Genomic DNA, 21,250 nt, shown 5'->3' on the forward strand with positions numbered 1-21,250 from the left:
ATCTTTCATCCACTGCCACAGAGTCAACCAAAGCCTTTTGCTCTTCTCTTCCACTATTCCTCATCCATGTATATCAGTGGATTATCTTGTGCTGAAAAAAGGCGTTTGCAAGGAGTAAACCCCTTAGCACAAATATCCACAAGACAGCTTTCAGTTATGCTGAGGGTTAAAAGGAAGAAGTGATTGATAGTAATGGCAGTGAATGTGAATAGGATGACTGGGGAGAATAAGAGGAGGGAGATTGTGGAGAGGTTGAAAAGGTGTAGTGTGGATGTGCTAGGGATTGGGGAAACCCATATCCTTGTGCAGGTGTGTGGAGTGAAAATGGAAATGGTGAATACAAGTTATGGGAGGGCATGGAAAGAGGTGTGGTATGGACAAGAATGAGTGAAAATCATCAAGGAAGAGGAAAAGAAGTTGTGCAATTCTGCTATTACCAAGAGAATGGAAAGGTGTTACAGAGCATGGATGGAATGGATCAAGAATAGAGTGAAAGAAAGGAAAGACTGGGATTGTGAAATATGCATGGGTGAAGAAGAAGACTGTAAGAGGTAAGGATGAATTAAAGCTTTTCTGGAGGAATTTAAATAACTGTATAAATGGTGTTAAGAATGAGAGAAATGTGGTTGTACTGGGTGATATGAATGTGAAAGTGGGATGTCATGGAACTGGTGAGATAGCTGGTAAATGGGGAGTGAATTGGTGAGATAATTGGCAAATGGAGAGTGCCTGGAGTAAATGAGAATGGAAATAGTTCAGGATTAGATGAAGAATAAGGCATCATTCACTCATAACTATTTTCTAGCTGTCATGTGTAATGCATCAAAACCACAGCCCCTTATCCACATCCAGGCCCCACAGAACTTTTCCATGCTGTTCCATATGCTCTGATTCAGTTCACTGAAAGCAGGTCACCTGCCCTAAGCACTCAAAGCCTTATTCACAAAATCCTTCTATCTCCATCTTTCCTTTCACTTTTGACACATATATCCCCTTTTCAACCTCTCCTAACTCATTCTCTCCAAAAGTCCAAAGCCATATCAGCACATCCACATCCACTTCAGTTCTACCATACTCTTCTTATTACAACATATCTCTTTTATCTCACTAGTGCTTACTTAATCAACCCTACTCACACCACACATTTTCCTCAAATACTTCATTTCCAAAACATTCATCCTCCTCCATTCATTCTCGTTTACATTCAATGCCTCACACCTGTACATCACTGGGACTATTATACCTTCAAACATACCCATCTTTGCCCTCCCAGATGGTGACTCCTCTTTCCACTAATTCCTGTGCTTCCAGGACTTCATACCTTCCATCACCCTTTGACTCACCTCAGCCCCTATGGTTCCATTCGCTAGCTTGTCCACTCCCATTTATCTAAAACACTTCACCTCCTATAAGGTTACTACATTCAAACTCACATCCCCAGCTAACCTGTTTCTCTGCATTGCTAAACCTAATAACTTTGCCTCTATCAACTTCCCATTTCCACACACTCCCAAACTCAGTCACCAACTTCAGTAGTTTCTTGAATCTGCCTCTAGTGCAACGTCATCACCAAACAGTGACTGATTCACTCCCCAGGCCCCTTCACCCCCTACAGACTGCATACTTGCCCCACTCTTCAAGACACTTAACTACCCCATTACCCCCATCCATAAAAGAATCAAACAGCTATGCCAACATTACACATTCCTGCCTGAGACCAATCTGGAACCACTTACTCTCCTCTCTACCTTTTCGTACATATGCCTTACACTCTTTATAGAAACTTCTCATTGCTTCCAGTAGCTTTCTTCCCACATCACATATCTGTAACAACTTCCACAAAGCATCCCTAACATATGTTTCCTCAACATCCATAAATGCCACACACAATCCTTCTGTTTCCTAAGTATTTCTCACACACATTCCTTAAAGGAAACACCTGATTCTCATATCCTCACCACTCCAGAAACCACATTATTCCTTCCCAGTCTCATGCTCTGTACATGCTTGCACCCTCTCAATCACTACATTCCCATACAACCTACCATTTACACTCAATAAATTTGTACCTCTGTAAGATAACAATTTACCAAAGGGTACCACATGGCATGCTAATAAACTAACCAGTGGACCATGAGGTGACAAAAGCTATGCATTTCAGACCAACAAATAATCCATGAGATCACCCTTCACCTAATGTATCCCCTGCTTCATCGAAGTAGTGCCAGGAAAGCAAACGAAAAAAAGGCCATATTCATTCACACTCAGTCTCTAGCTGTCATGTGTAATGCACCAAAACCACAGCTCCCTATTCAAATCCAGGCCCCACAGACCTTTCTATGGTTTACCCCAGATGTTTTACATTCCCTGGTTCAGTCCATTGACAGCACATCGACCCCAGTATACCACATCATCCGATTTCACTCTATTCCTTGCATGCCTCTCACCCTCCTGTAAGTTTAGGCAGTGATCGCTCAAAATCTTTTTCACTCCATCCTTCCACCTCCAATTTGGTCTCTCGCATCCGTTCAGCTATTCAGGCAATACAATAATCAGATCCATCAAAGTCAGATAACTGGACTTCTATGCATAAACTTTATCTCAAGCTACTATTCCCAACAAACATACTGTTAATCTCTGCTTTTCTCACATGAATTTTAAATGAAAATATTACTGATAAAAGCTGAATATCAGTAAATAAAATAAATTAATTTGGGTAATCATTCACAGCTCCTAAGACATAAATTCCACTCTAGAATTGTCAAGGTTTGCTTAGAGTTACTTACAGAGAAGCATGAAGTTATCCTTTGAATGATGGTAAGGCCAAGACCATGCTAATCATTCTGCATTGCAATTACAGTACCCTAGACAGTAGTTGTTATGGATGACAGCATTTTTTCTTAATCCTAAGAACCATTCAAAATCTTTCTTGTGATATTTAAGTCACCTGTCCAAGAACAGATCCTCCAGTTTTGCACCTGTTCTCTTCCAGAAGTTCAAGCTGTTTTCGATGTTCCATTTCTCCAAGAACGTGTGATGGACGAGATTTCCTCTGGACCATATCCTTGAACTGAAAAACCATGTTAAATCCTTTTGAGCTTACACTACTAGATAATAATGAGTAATATTTCAACTTCTATTAGGCTCTACAGAAATAATGAGTTTGGAAGCCAGCATCAAAGATAGAAGAAAATAGAAAGAAAATAAACATAGAGTGGAATTCAAAGACTTCTGAGATAGGGAAGCTTCATCCAAGTTCATCACACCAAACATATATTTCATGATTTGTGTTGAACTATTCCTGCGAAACCTTAGATAAACATTCCCAGTTGTGCTGTTATACTTGACTTACTTTGAAAACATTTACTAATTGTTCAAATATTTCAGTACTCTGATCTGTCTCTCTATCTATATCTTTGATGCCTGTTCCAGTTAGAACGCCCTCAAAGGGGTGGCTACAGCAATAGACTCCATAACTAAAGAACTCCAGTCCTGCTTTTTACCCTTTAGTGCCTCACCCTTAACATGCCATTGGCAGAGGGCAAGTCTAGCGCAGTGTTTGCAGAGGCTCCTTTCTAATGTTCCAAATGACTGCTTCTACATAATGTTCCTACCTACTGCTTCTACCTAATGTCTTTACCTAATAATCCTGCCTAAATGTTCCTACTTATTCTACTGCTCCTACCATTCTGCTAAAAGGCAGGGCTAGTGCATGGAGCTCACTGCAAGAAAATCTAGTCACTAAGAATAAGCAACATAAGTATTGTCAAGTGTTACATATGACAAGGAGAGATTTTGTTTGTGGGCAGAATGCCAATAGTCAATATGTTAGAGAGGCAGAAAGAAAAGACAGCTACCTGAGTCAGAGGCTTGCTACTTGACAACCACTAAAGTGCTGGCTCACTAAGCAGATGTCACTAACCCTCCTGATACCCAGGCAGGTAGTACTGGTAATATACCTCCCTGGTCATTGGCTGCCTACCAACTACTACCTGAGATTTCCAAAATATCTTACATCCACATAACCAAAATGGAGAATTATAGAAAATCAAGTATTGTGTACAAAATCACTTCATAAGGCTTGTTTTGCTTCATCTATTCAGCTATGAAAGCATCTCCATCCTTTTTAACACTTACATCAATAATGTTTCATTTACTCAGAATCCTCTTTCCTTAACCCTTTAATATTCATAAACAAAGATCTTCATCACAGGAAATATAAATGAAAGCAACAGTGCCCTCTCTTTTCTCTGATGATAATGAAGCAATAGCCCCTCCATGGATATACACAACTAAGGTTACTTTTATGCTATTTTTCTTAGTTTGTAGGAATACAAAAAACACTTCATCTTACATCTCTATTCTCTTTACAAAACCACACGCCACGACTCTTTCACTTTGCATACCTCCCTGATCTAAACGTTTCCTCTACATCTGCAATCCTATCTTCAAACACATTCAATATTCCTTCAAGGTACTCACTCCATCCCCTCATCACCTCATCATTGCCTCTTACTACTTCCCCAGTATGACCTCTTCACCACTGTTCACATATGCTCTGTTTTTTCCTTACACTATTCTCCTTCCAAAACATATTCTCCATGATACTCATTCATTTGCCCTCTTTTTCAGACCCTGCATTTCCTTTTGACCTCCTGCTGCTATCTCTTACATATCTCCCAGTCACTTGCACTTCTTCCCTGTACATACAGCCCATACATCTCTCTTTTCTCTTTCACTGACCACTTTACTTCATCATCCCACCACTCACTTCCCTTTCTCACCTGCTCACCTATCACCTGTTCACTCGCATCTTTTGCCATTCTACACCCAATATTTCCCACTAATTCTTCACACAAGTCTCTTCCAAGCTCACTCACTTTCACTACTCTTTTCTCACCCATATCATTCCCTTTCTATCAAAAGCCTCTACAAATCTTCACCCTCACCTCCACCAGGTAATGATCAGACATCCCATCAGTTTCCCCCTCAGCACTAAATCATCCAATATTCTCTCTTTTCCATGCCAATTAATTACTTTGAAATTCAATAATGCCTGTACACCATCTTTACTACTTACCCACATATACTTATGCATGTCCCTCTTTTTAAACTGGTGAGGATATTCCCTCAAAGGCCCAGTCCTTTGTTCTTAATGCTACCTCGCTATCGCGGGAAATGGCGAATAGTATGAAAAAAAAAAAGAAGAATATTTTATTTTATTTTGCTTTGTCGCTGTCTCCCGCGTTTGCGAGGTAGCGCAAGGAAACAGATGAAAGAAATGGCCCAACCCACCCCCATACACAATGTATACACACACACACGTCCACACACGCTAATATACATACCTATACATCTCAATGTACACATATATATACATACACAGACACATACATATATACCCATGCACACAATTCACACTGTCTGCCCCCATTCACTCCCATCACCACCTCGTCACACATGGAATACCATCCCCCTCCCCCCTCATGTGTGCAAGGTAGCACTAGGAAAAGACAACAAAGGCCCCATTCGTTCACACTCAGTCTCTAGCTGCCACGCAATAATGCCCGAAACCACAGCTCCCTTTCCACATCCAAGCCCCACACAACTTTCCATGGTTTACCCCAGACGCTTCACATGCCCTGATTCAATCCACTGATAGCACGTCAACCCCGGTATACCACATCAATCCAATTCACTCTATTCCTTGCCCTCCTTTCACCCTCCTGCATGTATTATTCCTAATTACTAGTCCTTTTTCAGCACACAACTCCACAAGCTGTTTAACATTTTCAATCATCTTAAATACCCCATGTGAACTAATCATACTGGCAATTGCCACATGACTTACTTTTGCATTCAAATCATCCATCACTAATATGTCTGCAATTTCTCTTTGAAATCTGCCACTATTGCTGTGTCATCAGTAAATAACAAGTGACTTGCTTCCCAGGCTCCCTCACCCCGACACTCTGCATACTCACCCCTCTGTGTAAGACCCTTGTATTTATCTCCCTCACCACCCAATCTACAAACAAATTAAACAGTCATGGTGACATCGCACACCCCTATCACAAATCAACTTTCACCTATAATCACTCACTCTCCTCTCTTCCTTCTCGCACACATACCTAACACCCTTGATAGAAACTTCGCAAAGCTTCTAGCAGCTTTCCTCACACACCATATATTTGTAACATCTTCCACAAGGTACCTCTATCAACTTTATCATATGCTTTCTCCAGATTCATAAATACCACATACAAATCCTTCTACTTCTCTAAGCACTTCTCACACATATTCTTTAAACCAATCACATGATCAACACATTTTCTACCACTCCTGAAACCACATTGTTCCTCCATAATCTGGTGCTTGGTAAAGGCCTTCACCCTCATTCACCACTCTCCCATTCAACTAACCAGGCACACTCATCAACTATACCTCTATAGTTTGAACACTCACCCTTATCCCCCCCTCCCTTTATACAGAGGTATTACATATGCATTCTGCCAATCCTCAGGCACCTTACTATGATCCATACTTACAATGAAAATCCTGACTAACCAATCAACAAATCAGTCACCCTCTTTCTTAAGAAATTCAACTGCAGTACCATCCACATCAGCTGCCATCCCACATCTCATCTTACCCAAGGTTTTTACAACCTCTTCTTTCTTCACCAAACCATTTTACATAACTCTCATTTCAGGAACTTCCCTAGCCCAAACACCCAACAGGCGCCACCCTATCATCTGGTGCCACCCTATCATCAAACACATTCAACAATCCTTCATAATACTCACTCCATCTCCTCACTTACCTTATCAGTGTTACCACTCTCATTTGCACCCTTTACCAATAGTCCCATTTCTTCTCTTGTGTTTGAAGACTATCAACCTCCTTACAAAACATCTTATTGTCCAAGAAGTCTACTGATACTTGCTCACCGTAACTCTCATCTGCCCTCTTTTTCAACCCAACTCATGAAACTTCCTCTTGATTTCCTGTTACTTTCTCTTATAAATTTCCCAATCATTTACACTCCTTCCCTGTAAGTACCACCCATAAACCTCTCTTTTCTTTTTCCCTAGCAAAAAATCATTCCACCACTCACTACCCTTTCTCAACCTGTTCTTCTTCTACATTCTGAATGCCACACTCTTCTCTCACCAATGCTTGCAATTCCTCCTCTAAATACCTCCCATTCCTCACCCTTTCCCCTTACTTCATTTACTCTCACCTTTGGCCATTCAACACTTAATCTCTTCTTGTACTGATCTAGATTTCATCACTATAGAGGAACAAACAGACAAATTGAAGCGGCATGACAATTTTGTCGTCACTGCTGTGGATCACAACACACTCATGACTCTGCTGCTGAACACCATAAACTACGTAGAATAATTCTAGCATCTCAGTCCTCATGATCTGGAATGGCCACACAGTCAAGTAATGTAACACTCTTTGATTTTCATCAAGAAAGCCTTCAGAAAGATATAGACAAGTATCATTCACTTATTCTAGGTGTCAGCCATTTTCCATGAATGTCAAGCAAAATTTTCATAATTTCATAGTACTGAATATAACACAGTACACAGTGAAAAATTCCTCAAATTCTATCATTCAGTGTGTGCTTAACTATGATACAAAAACACATAAATAAATGTTCATGTCTTGCATCCATCAGGCATCCTTTAATAATGTGAACCCTCCAATAAACTTGAATAATTATGCAAAATATCTTTGGAAACAATCAAATATGAAAAAAATCTTGAAAATATTATTCCTGAATACAATACACTGCAACGTAATTCTGAAAATGAAATGAAATACTACTTACATAATAACACACAGACATCAATAGTTAGAGCTCATGATTGTCAAGCTAATTTTTTCATTTAAAATTATGGCACACAGGCATGTCAGTAATACAGTTTTTCCAGAGCAAGATAAAAACTTTTGAAAAGACTACCCTCTAGTCTATACTATGATTAATGAAGGCTTGAAATTTAATAAACCTAAGGTCACCCACAGAGAGCAGAAAGTGTCTGCAAACATCCCCATCCCCCAAATCAACTCTGTACTCCCAGATTAGTGTAGTCATGTGGAGAATAGATACAGAAAGCATCAGTATATGGTGCAAGAGCAGACCAAGCTAATTGTGAAGAAATAAAGTATGGACTATATGACTGAGGCTGTAACTAGGATGATGGAAAATTGAGAGAAAGGTGATGTTTTCAAATCAAGAGATTGCACAAGTAAAAAGAGTTAATAAAATGCAAGATAAAGGAAAGTATCTCCCTTACGCAGAAGGGGTAACTGATCTTCATTTGAGGTCTTGATGAAATGTCCAATACAAAAACTAAGAATTAACTTTTAATGTCAGATAATCAAAGTACCTGATGAAAAAAACTTACCTGACATATCTCCATTTCCCTTGTTGCTGTATCAGTACCAGATTCAGACAGCGAGTCAAATCGTAATCTTGAATTGGCAACAAATTGATGGTGCCTTTGTTCCCGGCGAGCAGAATCAACTAAGGAGTCTTCACTCTCTGACATCATGGGCAAGTCATCACTATCCTGATAAAGGTAAAAAAAGGAATTTCCATAGATTGCAATAAAAATGTTCTAAATATCTAGCTATCTATCTCTCAATATCTAATCCTCTATCTATAATAATTTCGTTTCCAGTTACGTGGGGTATATGAAACACAAAATGCCTCTCATATCTCTCATGCATGTCCATAAGTCATGCACACTGAGTGAGAGCGAAACATAAATTCTCTATCTGTCCACCTGTCTAATGGCAATACAAACTCCCCATCTCATGGGGGTAGATCAAGTACATAAAATCTCCTTAAGACTTCTTGCACACATTCTCAACTCTTGCCTTGTGTGTTCAACTGAAATAGACTTTTAAATGTTTAAATGTTGTCAATTTTTCACTTTACATAATAATTTGATTCTTCTGTTGAGACCAGAGTTTCCACTCATACCACTTCCATACACAAAATGTTTCCATTATATTCAACCTTCAGTTATTCCCCAAACATCATCTAAAAGACCTCTAGCCTAAATCACTTCTCTCAACACATCTATCCATCTCTTCTGTGGTCTATGTCTCCTTGTACCTTCTACAACTCTGCAATATTATCTCCTTAACCAGCTGTGGTGGATTATTACCAGTGAAATCTCCCAGGGCAATTGTGTCCTTGATCAAGTGATGTGCTTTATCTCTGCAATAACTGAAGGGTAAGCTTCTGTCCAAGCTGTTATCTCTCAGTTACTGCTTGGAAGCCAGCAAGAGAATAATGCCAGGGTACATGTGTGTGTTGAGAAAAATACGGAAAATGAATACACTAAAGAATAATTACCCAAAGTATAATGATAAGAAAAATGCAGTAATGGAAATATGGAAATATGGAAGGTACAGCAGTGTACACTTTAGAAAGTTTCCAGTTTAGGGAGGGGGTTGGTTTGTCATCTAAGAATTAAAATAGTACTTCTTACTCAGTGAATGATGTGGTAAAATGCATTCTTTATTTCTTTACACATATTAGAAAAAATACAGGAAAAAGATACCAAATGTCTGGAGTTATAATGCATATTTTCATAACTTTCATTTTTCAGTCAGTGAATAATGAGGTAAATCAAATCTTTCATATATCTTTATGCACAAGTCTCTTTAGTAGGTTATTGAAAAATTCATACCCTTATAATGAATTACACAGAGTACAATATCAATAAATATACTGTTAAAGAAATAAGGGCATTTTTTATCACAGCTCCACAGCTGTGTGCTAAAAAAGGACTGGGATTGGGAATACTTGGTTTAAAAGGAGGGACAAACATAAGAATAAGTATGTGAGATGGAAAAATGGTCATTGGGCATTACCTGATCACCTATTAATTGATAGACATATAAAGAGAGACCTCTGAAAGTAGACGTGCTGAGCAGGGCAGCTGGTGGGATGTCTGATCACAATCTTGAAGAGGCAAGGGTGAAGATTTGCAGAGGTTTTTGGAAAAGAGGATACAGAGTTGGTGAGAAGAGAGTGGTGAGAGTGAGTGAGTTTGAAAAAGAGACTTATGTCAAGAATACCAGGAGACACTGAATGTAGAATGGCAAAAGGTGAGTATATATGAAGCAACGGGAAAGGGTGAGGAATGAGAAGCATTTGGGGAAGCAGTGCTGGCATATGCAAAAAATGCATGTGGCATGCAAAAGATGGGAGGTGAGCAGATTAGAAACCACTGTGAGTGGTGGGATAAAGAAGTAAAGTTGCTAGTGAATGAAGTAAGAGAGGCAATTGGGCAGTACTTACAGGGAAGGAGGGCAAATGATTGGGGGACATATAAGAGAAAGCGGCAGGAGGTTACAAGGAATGTGCATGAGTTGAAAAAGAGGGCAAATGAAAGTTGGGTTGAGCGAGTATCAATAAAACTTACAGAGAATAAGATGATTTGGAAGGAGATAAATGATGTGTGAAAACAAGAGAACAAATAGGAACATCAGTGAAGGAAAGAAAACAGGAAGTGACAACAGGTAGTGATGATGTGAGGAGGGGATGGAGTGAGTATTCTGAAGGACTTATGAATGTGTTTGATGATAAAGTGGCAGTTGCAAGGTCAGGGTGGTATATGAAGTCAGAGTAATGGAGAGAGGTTTAATGATCAGAGAAGAGGTGTTAAAGGCCTTGCATAAGATGAAATATGGCAAGGCAGCCGGAGTGGATGATACAGCAGTTGTATTATGAAGAAAGGGGGTGACTAAAACAGGGGAGCTTAGAGAGTGTAGCCCCCTTTGCAATGCTACACCCTGTCAATTGCTCTGGATGTATCAAGGGCAACTATATAGGATTTCCAAAAATCTTTCAGGAATGATGAAGAGACATCAGTAAGACAGGAAAGAATATAGCCAGTGGATCTCACCAAACAGAAGCCATACTGGTGATCAGAAAGAAGACTGTAAGATTCCAGATTCTGAGGATATGCAAATTGAGGAGGGATTCAAAGAATTTGGAAATGGTAACTGTCAAAGCAACATGACAACAGTTAGAGTCACCCTTCTTAGGGATGAGATGTAACAATGCATGCATCCAAGAGGAAGAAAAAGCTCTGGTTTTTAAACAGAAATGAAACAGTGGAAGTTCAGAGGTACATTCTTTCAGTAAACATATCTACTTTTTTTCATACTAGATTGCCGTTTCCCATATCAGCGAGGTAGGGCCAGGAAACAGGCAAAGAAAGACTCATCCACTCACCTGCACATAGCAAGTTGTTGTTCACTGATGATACACCGCTGGTGGCTGATTCAGGTGAGAAACTGCAGAAGCTCATGGCTGAGTTTGGTAAAGTGTGTGAAAGAAGAAAGTTGAGAGTAAATGTGAATAAGAGTAAGGTTATTATGTACTGTAGGGCTGAGGGACAGGTCAATTGGGAGGTAAGTTTGAATGGAGAAAAACTGGAGGAAGTGAAGTGTTTTAGATATCTGGGAGTGGATTTGGCAGCGGATGGAACCATGGAAGCGGAAGTGAGTCAAAGGGTGGGGGAGGGGGCGAAAGTTCTGGGAGCATTGAAGAATGTGTGGAAGGTGAGAATGCTATCTCGGAAAGCAAAAATGGGTATATTTGAAGGAATAGTGGTTCCGACAATGTTATATGGTTGCAAAGCATGGGCTATAGATAGAGTTGTGTGGAGGAGGGTGGATGTGCTGGAAATGAGATGTTTGAGGACAATATATGATGTGAGGTGGTTTGATCGAGTAAGTAATGAAAGGGTAAGAGAGATGTGTGGTAATTAAAAAGAGTGTGGTTGAGAGAGCAGAAGAGGGTGTTTTGAAATGGTTTGGTCACATGGAGAGAATGAGTGAGGAAAGACTGACCAAGAGGATATATGTGTCAGAGGTGGAGGGAACGAGGAGAAGTGAAAGATCAAATTGGAGGAGGAAGGATGGAGTGAAAAAGATTTTGAGTGATTGGTGCCTGAACGTGCAGGAGGGTGAAAGGCATGCAAGGAATAGAGTGAATTGGAATGATGTGGTATACCAGGGTCGACGTGCTGTTAATGGATTGAACCAGGGCATGTGATGCGTCTGGGGTAAACCATGGAAAGTTTTGTGGGGCCTGGATGTGGAAAGGGAGCTGTGGTTTCGGTGTATTATACATGACAGCTAGAGACTGAGTGTGAATGAATGAGCTAGAGACTGAGTGTGAATGAATGTGGCCTTTGTTGTCTTTTCCTAGCGCTCCCTCATGCACATGCAGGGGTAGGGGGTTGTTATTTCATGTGGCGACGGGAATGAATAAGAGCAGTCAGTATGAATTATGTACATGTGAATATATGTATATATCTGTGTGTGTATATATATGTATATGTTGAGATGTATAGGTATGTATATGTGCATGTGTGGACGTGCATGTATATACATGTGTATGTGGGTGGATTGGGCCATTCTTTCGTCTGTTTCCTTGCACTACCTCGCTAACGCGGGAGACGGCGACAAAGTATAATTTTTTTTTTTTTTTTTTTTTTTTTTTTTTTTTTTTTTTTTTACCTTGTCGCTGTCTCCCGCGTCTGCGAGGTAGCGCAAGGAAACAGACGAAAGAAATGGCCCAACCCCCCCCCCATACACATGTACATACACACGTCCACACACGCAAATATACATACCTACACAGCTTTCCATGGTTTACCCCGGACGCTTCACATGCCTTGATTCAATCCACTGACAGCACGTCAACCCCTGTATACCACATCGCTCCAATTCACTCTATTTCTTGCCCTCCTTTCACCCTCCTGCATGTTCAGGCCCCGATCACACAAAATCCTTTTCACTCCATCTTTCCACCTCCAATTTGGTCTCCCTCTTCTCCTCGTTCCCTCCACCTCCGACACATATATCCTCTTGGTCAATCTTTCCTCACTCATTCTCTCCATGTGCCCAAACCATTTCAAAACACCCTCTTCTGCTCTCTCAACCACGCTCTTTTTATTTCCACACATCTCTCTTACCCTTACGTTACTTACTCGATCAAACCACCTCACACCACACATTGTCCTCAAACATCTCATTTCCAGCACATCCATCCTCCTGCGCACAACTCTATCCATAGCCCACGCCTCGCAACCATACAACATTGTTGGAACCACTATTCCTTCAAACATACCCATTTTTGCTTTCCGGGATAATGTTCTCGACTTCCACACATTCTTCAAGGCTCCCAAAATTTTCGCCCCCTCCCCCACCCTATGATCCACTTCCGCTTCCATGGTTCCATCCGCTGACAGATCCACTCCCAGATATCTAAAACACTTCACTTCCTCCAGTTTTTCTCCATTCAAACTCACCTCCCAATTGACTTGACCCTCAACCCTACTGTACCTAATAACCTTGCTCTTATTCACATTTACTCTTAACTTTCTTCTTCCACACACTTTACCAAACTCCGTCACCAGCTTCTGCAGTTTCTCACATGAATCCGCCACCAGCGCTGTATCATCAGCGAACAACAACTGACTCACTTCCCAAGCTCTCTCATCCCCAACAGACTTCATACTTGCCCCTCTTTCCAAAACTCTTGCATTTACCTCCCTAACAACCCCATCCATAAACAAATTAAACAACCATGGAGACATCACACACCCCTGCCGCAAACCTACATTCACTGAGAACCAATCACTTTCCTCTCTTCCTACACGTACACATGCCTTACATCCTCGATAAAAACTTTTCACTGCTTCTAACAACTTGCCTCCCACACCATATATTCTTAATACCTTCCACAGAGCATCTCTATCAACTCTATCATATGCCTTCTCCAGATCCATAAATGCTACATACAAATCCATTTGCTTTTCTAAGTATTTCTCACATACATTCTTCAAAGCAAACACCTGATCCACACATCCTCTACCACTTCTGAAACCACACTGCTCTTCCCCAATAATAAAATAAATAAATAAACACACATACACGTATGTATACATACACAGATATACATGCACATAAACATACATATATACACAAGTACACATTCATACTTGCTCATTGTCATCCATTCCAGACACCATGCCACCCAACAGGAAACAGCACGAATGCATGAAAGAAATTAAAAAAATCATAACATACACATTCTACTCTTCTCCACCCTTGATTGCTGCCCTCTGCTTTCATCTTTTATTTTTTCATATTACATATTCATTGCTACATTTTCTTTTATTTCATACATATTAGTAAATTCTTGCTTTAACAAAGAAGCATCAGTAAGAGAGGAAGAAATGGACTCATTCAGTCACATTCTCTAACTGTCACATGAATTTGCCCTAAAGCCACAGCCCACAATCCATAACCAAGCCATAAAGACATCTATATGGTTTCCTCCCGCCAATTCATACATCCTGATACACTGCAGTGACAGCATGTGACTCCTGAGTGCTCAAAACCTTTTTCTACTCCATCCATACATCTCCAATTCTATAACCCCGTTCTTCTTGTCCCCTCAACTTCTGGCACATATATCCTCTTTGTCAGCCTCTCCTTACTCATTCTCACCACAAATCCAAACAATTCTGGAACCAACTCTCCAGTTCTCAACCATAATCCCCCGATCACTACATCTCTCCCTTACCCTATCATTTCTTACACAATCGACCCTCCTCACACCATACATTGCCATGAAACATTTCATTTCCAACACATTCACCCTCATCAGTACATTCTCATCTAGAGCCCATGCCTTGCATCCATACAACACCAACAGGACTACCATTTTTGTCCTTCCAGAAGGTGACCTCTCTTCCCATATACATTCCTCAATGCTGCCAAGACCTTCAGCCTATTATCCACCAATTTTCCTGTCTCTAACCCTCTTATACCTACCTATATATCCTCGTTGGATTTTGTTTCCTATACTGGAATTCTTCCTGCCACTTTCTCCATCCCTAAGCATAATCTTCCTCCCTCATTCCCATGTTTTGATGCCATTCTTTTTCGTACTTCTTCCATTGGTCAACAATCTTATCTGATATCAAATGAAAGTATCCTACTCCATCTCTTAATCTCCAGCCCCTCCTTTCTTTTGCACTTTCTTTCAAATCTATCTATCTATCTATCTATATCTCTGATGCCTGTTCCCTCTGGGAACTCCCCTCAAGGGGTGGCCACAACAGAGTCTCCACTTATCCCTGTCCTTACATGCCTGCCACACATACACCATTCCATGCATTCTTCCACAATTTCTCTCCCTCCAGTATTCCTTGTAAACTCCCCTTTTGCATTCCTACCACATGTCAAAACCACCTCAAAGTAATACGTTTCACCCATTTTGCTATTCCACAATTCATTCTCTTTGCATTCTCTGCCATACCTCACCTCCCATACACCCCTTCATTTCTTTCTTCATTCCATCTAGTCACATCACATGGCCTTCTCAAATGACACATTTCCAAAGCCTGGATTCTTGACCTCTGTGACTCGTTCCATGTCCATGTTTTGGCTGCATAGATCAGGGTTGGAAGGACCATGCAGTCCCTTAATCCTCTCTTCATTTCCATACTTACACCTCTGCCTTTCATTATTCTACCCTGCACTGTTCTCTCCCTTATCTTTCCTTCCATATCACCACACTTACCCAAGACAGCTTCTTGATGCTTAAATTCTCACTTCTTCCAGTCTTTCTCCCCCTATATCCAAAGCACAATTTAGTACACTTTCTTCTTTCACTCTATAGGGTTTTACAAAACCTATACTTTCACTCTGTTTCCTTCAAACACCATTACTTTACTTTTACTTGCATTTACCTTCAATTGCCTATGCTTACACACATCATAAAACACACTTACAACCTTCTGCAACTTCTCTTCACTCTCAGCAAACAACACAGTATCATCCACAAACAAGCTTGTTACTAGCCACATCTCACTGCCACACTCTATCTCTGCACACTCTTCCCTAGCTCTACTCTCATGTCTTTTATCACTCCATCCATATATATCAAAAGCCATGGTGATATCACATAGCCCTGCCTCACACCTATCTATATATACCACACAACTTTCTCTCAACTCTCTATCCACTCTTACACATGCATTTGCTCCTCTATAGAAGGCTTTAACGCCATCCACAGTTGTGCCCTTATAACATCTAACCTTAACACATCCCATAAAGCATTCCAATCGACACAGTCATACACTTTCTCCAGATCCATAAAAGTTGTATACAACAAGTCATACACTTTCTCCAGATCCAGAAAAGTTGTATACAACTTCTTATCTTTTGCTAAATACTTCTCCACAGCCATCTTTACTACAAAAATCTGATCCACACATCCCCTACCTTTCTTGAAACCCCCTTGCTCTTCACTTATTTTGCATTCATTCACTTCCATCACTTTATCAATTAATATTTTTGCATACACTATTCCTGGTATACTTAACAGACTTATTCCCCTATAATTGCTACATACATCTTTGGTGCCTTTCCCTTTAAATAAAGGAACAGCAAAAGCTTTTATCCAATCCTCAGGCACAACCTTCTGTTTCCATGCTAAATTACATATAAGATGCACCCACTCTATCAGACCTTCTCCTCCATACCTCAGCATTTCAGCCATAATTCCATCCTCTCCAGATATCTTTCCTACCTTTGGCCTCATAATTGCCCTTCTAACCTCCCATTTTCCTGCAGGCCCCTGCACTTGTATCCTTTTCCTTCCATCCTCCACGCTCATGTATCCCACAAATGCTGCCTCCCATTCTCCCACATTCATCAGTTCTTCAAAATAATCTTTCCACCTTCCTTTCACTTCCTCCTTTTCATTCAGCAACTTCCCTTCTATACTTCTCACATTAACATTTCCACTCTTACATCCACCTCTTTCCTTTTTCACCTCCTTCCTGAAACTTTTCACCTAACTTCCTTCCAAAATCTTCATCTAATTTTCTGTCTCCTTTCCATTTATTCTCTTCACTCTTTTAGTTCTGTAAATCATCCTTTAAAAACAACAGCCTTACCAAAGAATCTATGGAGCTAATAGAATTAAGCTTTATCCTTGGCTTATCATCACCAGAAACATATCCCGATGACAGGGAGCGCATACGGATATATTCCTGAATATGTCCCTTCTCCTCCTCTGTTGGTGTTACCACTATTTCTTCAGTCCCACGGACCACTGTTTTACAGGAGAACTGGAAAAGAGAGATTTATATTTATATACAATAACAAAAACCTATTCATACATGAACTAAAGAAATATAATACTAAAGGAAGCTGTCAAAGTCCATATTTCTTTCCTATGTTTCCTTGAATTTCCTCTCTAAAGAAATTTCCTTTCTGAAGGAAACAGGTGAAAGAATGGCCCAATCCACCCACATACACATGCATATACATAAAACACCCATACACGCACATATACATGCCTATACATTTCAATGTATACATACATATACATACAATGATGTATACATATATACACATGTACATATTCACACTTGCTGCCTTCATCCATTCCCATTGCCACTCTACCACACATGAAACAGCACCCTCTCCCCCCCTGCGTGTGTGCAAGGTAGCGCTAGGAAAAGACAACAAAGGCCACATTTGTTCACACTCAGTCTCTAGCTGTCATATGTAATGCACCAAAACCACAGCTCCTTTTCCACATCCATGGAAAGTTTTGTGGGGCCTGGATGTGGAAAGGGAGTTGTGGTTTCCGTGCATTACACATGACAGCTAGAGACTGAGTGTGAACGAATGCGGCCTTTGCTGTCTTTTCCTAGCACTACCTTGCGCGCGCGCAGGGGGGAGTGGGTGCTGTTTCGTGTGTGGCAGAGCGGCAACGGGAATGGATGAAGGCAGCAAGTATGAATATGTACATGTGTATATATGTATATGCCTTTGTATGTATGTAGAATTATTACTATACCTAGTCGCTGTCTCCTGCATTGGCGAGGTAGCACAAGGAAACAAATGAAAGAATGGCCAAACCCACCCAAATACACATGTATATACACAAACGCCCACAAACGCAAATGTACATACCTATACATTTCAACATATACATACATATACATACACAGACATATACATATATACACAAGTACACTTTTATACTTGCTGCCTTCATCCATTCCTGTTGCCACCCCGCCACACATGAAATGGCACCCCTGCACGCGCACGAGGTCGCACTAGGAAAAGGCAACAAAGGCCGCATTTGTTCACGCTCAGTCTCTAGCTGTCACGTGCAATGCACTGAAATCACAGCTCCCTTTCCACATCGAGGCACCACAAAACTTTCCATGGTCTACCCCAGATGCTTCACATGCCCTGGTTTAATCCACTGACAGCACGTCAACCCCAGTATACAACATTGTTCCAATTCACTCTATTCCTTGCATGCCTTTCACCCTCCTGTATGTTCAGGCCCCAATCACTCAAAATCTTTTTCACTCCATCCCTCCACCTCCAATTTGGTCTCCCACTTCTTGCTCCCTCTACCTCTGACACATATATCATCTTTGTCAATATTTCCTCGCTCATCCTCTCCATGTGACCAAGCCATTTCAATACACCCTCTTCTGTTCTCTCAACCACACTCTTTTTATTACCACACCTCTCTCTTACCCTTTCATTACTTACTCAATCAAACCACCTCACAATGCATATTTTCCTCAAACATTTCATTTCCAACACATCAACCCTCCTCCACACAACCCTATCTACAGCCCACACTATGCAACCATGTAACACTGTTGGAACCACTATTCTTTCAAACATACCCATTTTTGCTCTCCGAGATAACGTTTTCGCCTTCCACAAATTCTTCAATGCTCCCAGAACCTTGTCCCCTCCCCCACCCTGTGACTTACTTCTGCTTCTATGGTTCCATCCACTGCTAAATCCACTCCCAGATATCTAAAACACTTCACTTTCTCCAGTTTTTCTCCATTCAAATCTACCTCCCAATTAACTTGTCCCTCAACCCTACTGAACCTAATAGCCTTGCTCTTATTCACATTTACTCTCAGCTTTCTTCTTTCACACTCTTTACCAAACTCAGTCACCAACTTCAGCAGTTTCTCACCCGAATCAGCCACCATCGCTGTATCATCAACAAACAACAACTGACTCACTTCACAAGCTCTCTCATCCACAACACACTGCATACTTGCCCCTCTCTCCAAACATCTTGCATTCACCTCCCTAACAACCCCATCCATAAATAAACAACCATGGAGACATTACGCACCCCTGCTGCAAACTGACATTCACTGGAAACCAATCACTTTCCTCTCTTCCTACTCATACACATGCCATACATCCTTGATAAAAAATTTTCACTGCTTCTAGCAACTTACCTCCCACACCACATACTCTTAATACCTTCCGCAGAGCATCTCTTTCAACTCTATCATATGCCTTCTCCAGAGTCATAAATGCTACATACAAATCCATCTGCTTTTCAGAGTATTTCTCACATACATTCTTCTAAGCAAACACCTGATCCACAAATCCTCTACCACTTCTGAAACCATGCTGCTCTTCCCCAATCTGATGCTCTGTACATGCCTTCACCCTCTCAATCAATACCCTCCCATATGGTTTCCCACGAAAACTCAACAAACTTACATCTCTGTAATTTGAACACTCACCTTTATCCCCTTTGCCTTTGTACAAAGGCACTATGCATGCATTCCGCTAATCCTCAGGCACTTCACCATGAATCATACATACATTGAATATCCTCACCAAAATTACACTCCAATACCATCCAAACCAGCTGCCTTGCCAGCTTTCATCTTCTGCAAAGCTTTCACTACCTCTTCTCTGTTTACCAAACCATTCTCCCTGACCCTCTCACTTCACACACCATCTTGACCAAAACGCCCTATATCTGCCACTCTATCATCAAGCATATTCAACTAACCTTCAAAATACTCACTCCATCTCCTCACTTCACCACTACTTGTTATTACTTCCCCATGATTCCCCTTCACCAATGTTCCCACTTGTTCACTTGTCTTATGCACTTTATTTGCCTCCTTCCAAAACATCTTATTCTCCCTAAAATTTAATGATATTCTCTCACACCAACTCTCCTTTGCCCTCTTTTTCACCTCTTGCACCTTTCTCTTGACCTCCTGCCTCTTTCTTTTATACATATCCCAATCATTCGCACTACTTCCCTGCAAAAATAATCGAAATGCCTCTCTCTCTTCTCTTTCACTAACAATCTTACTTCTTTATCCCATCACTCACTACCCTTTCTAATCTGCCCACCTCCCACCTTTCTCATGCCACAGGCATCTTTTGCACAAGCCATCACTTTTTCCCTAAATACATCCCATTCCTCCACCACTCTCCTTACATCATTTGCTCTCACCTTTTTCCATTCTGCACTCAATCTCTCTTGGTACTTCCTCACACAAGTCTCCTTTCCAAGCTCACTTACTCTCACCACTCTCTTCACCCTACCATTCCCTCTTTTTTTCTGAAAACCTCTACCATTCTTCATCTTTGCCTCCACAAGATATGATCAGACATCCCTCCAGTTGCCCCTCTCAGCACATTAACATCCAAAAGTCTCTCTTTCATGCGCCTATCAATTAACACGTATATGTGCATACATGTGCATGTGTGGGCGTTTTATGCATATGCATGTGTATGTAGGTGAGTTGGGCAATTCTTTCATCACTTTCCTTGCGCTACCTCGCTAATGTGGGAGACAGTGACTAAGTATGATGAAAAAAAATATCAAGCAAACCTAACTTTACCTGTCTGTTGACAGAAATAAATGTTTAGAGGATTAAATAAATACCTTAGCCAAAAGAATTAAAACTAATAGGTTGAATATATTTGGTTTGCTTACTAATGTCATAATCTCTTTCCTTAGTGACTCTAATCAGCTGTGTATCATGTACTTACTTACACTGGTGAGATGAACATGTCAGAATGGGTAGGGTTTCTTTTTTTTTTTAATATGGGGATGGGAGTGGCCTTCCATTAAGTTCTGAATCATCTGTTCTGAGCAAAATCTGGTCTAAATGACCCAGTTTCAGACCTTTCAGGCATTCAGGGGACTGACTTCTCTGTACAACAGCAAAGAAATTAACAATAAGATAAAGTTCTGTCTCATTACTTCCTTGTAATGAAGACAATGATGCTGTTGTATAATATGAATAATTCACAAAATCTAACCATCTCCATTTAATGTGTAGGTAGGTCAAACAAATACACAGTAATGTAG

At 40.6% G+C, this 21,250-nt stretch overlaps 1 protein-coding gene across 10 annotated transcripts in view; it reads right to left on the bottom strand.

Annotated features, from left to right (window-relative positions):
* The window catches only part of LOC139760964 (eukaryotic elongation factor 2 kinase-like), a 145,773-nt gene that overhangs the window by 26,670 nt on the left and 97,853 nt on the right, over positions 1–21,250 (bottom strand). For all 10 annotated transcript variants that reach the window (XM_071684767.1, XM_071684747.1, XM_071684754.1 and 7 more), the window contains 3 exons: positions 17,019–17,192; positions 8,421–8,585; positions 2,948–3,070 (listed from right to left, as the gene is read on the bottom strand). In XM_071684767.1, coding sequence (XP_071540868.1) covers positions 2,948–3,070; positions 8,421–8,585; positions 17,019–17,192 — 462 coding nt within the window. The remainder of the gene's footprint in view (positions 1–2,947; positions 3,071–8,420; positions 8,586–17,018; positions 17,193–21,250) is intronic.

Source organism: Panulirus ornatus, chromosome 3, assembly GCF_036320965.1.
Source record: "Panulirus ornatus isolate Po-2019 chromosome 3, ASM3632096v1, whole genome shotgun sequence".
In the NCBI taxonomy this organism is placed as follows: Eukaryota; Metazoa; Arthropoda; class Malacostraca; order Decapoda; family Palinuridae; genus Panulirus; species Panulirus ornatus.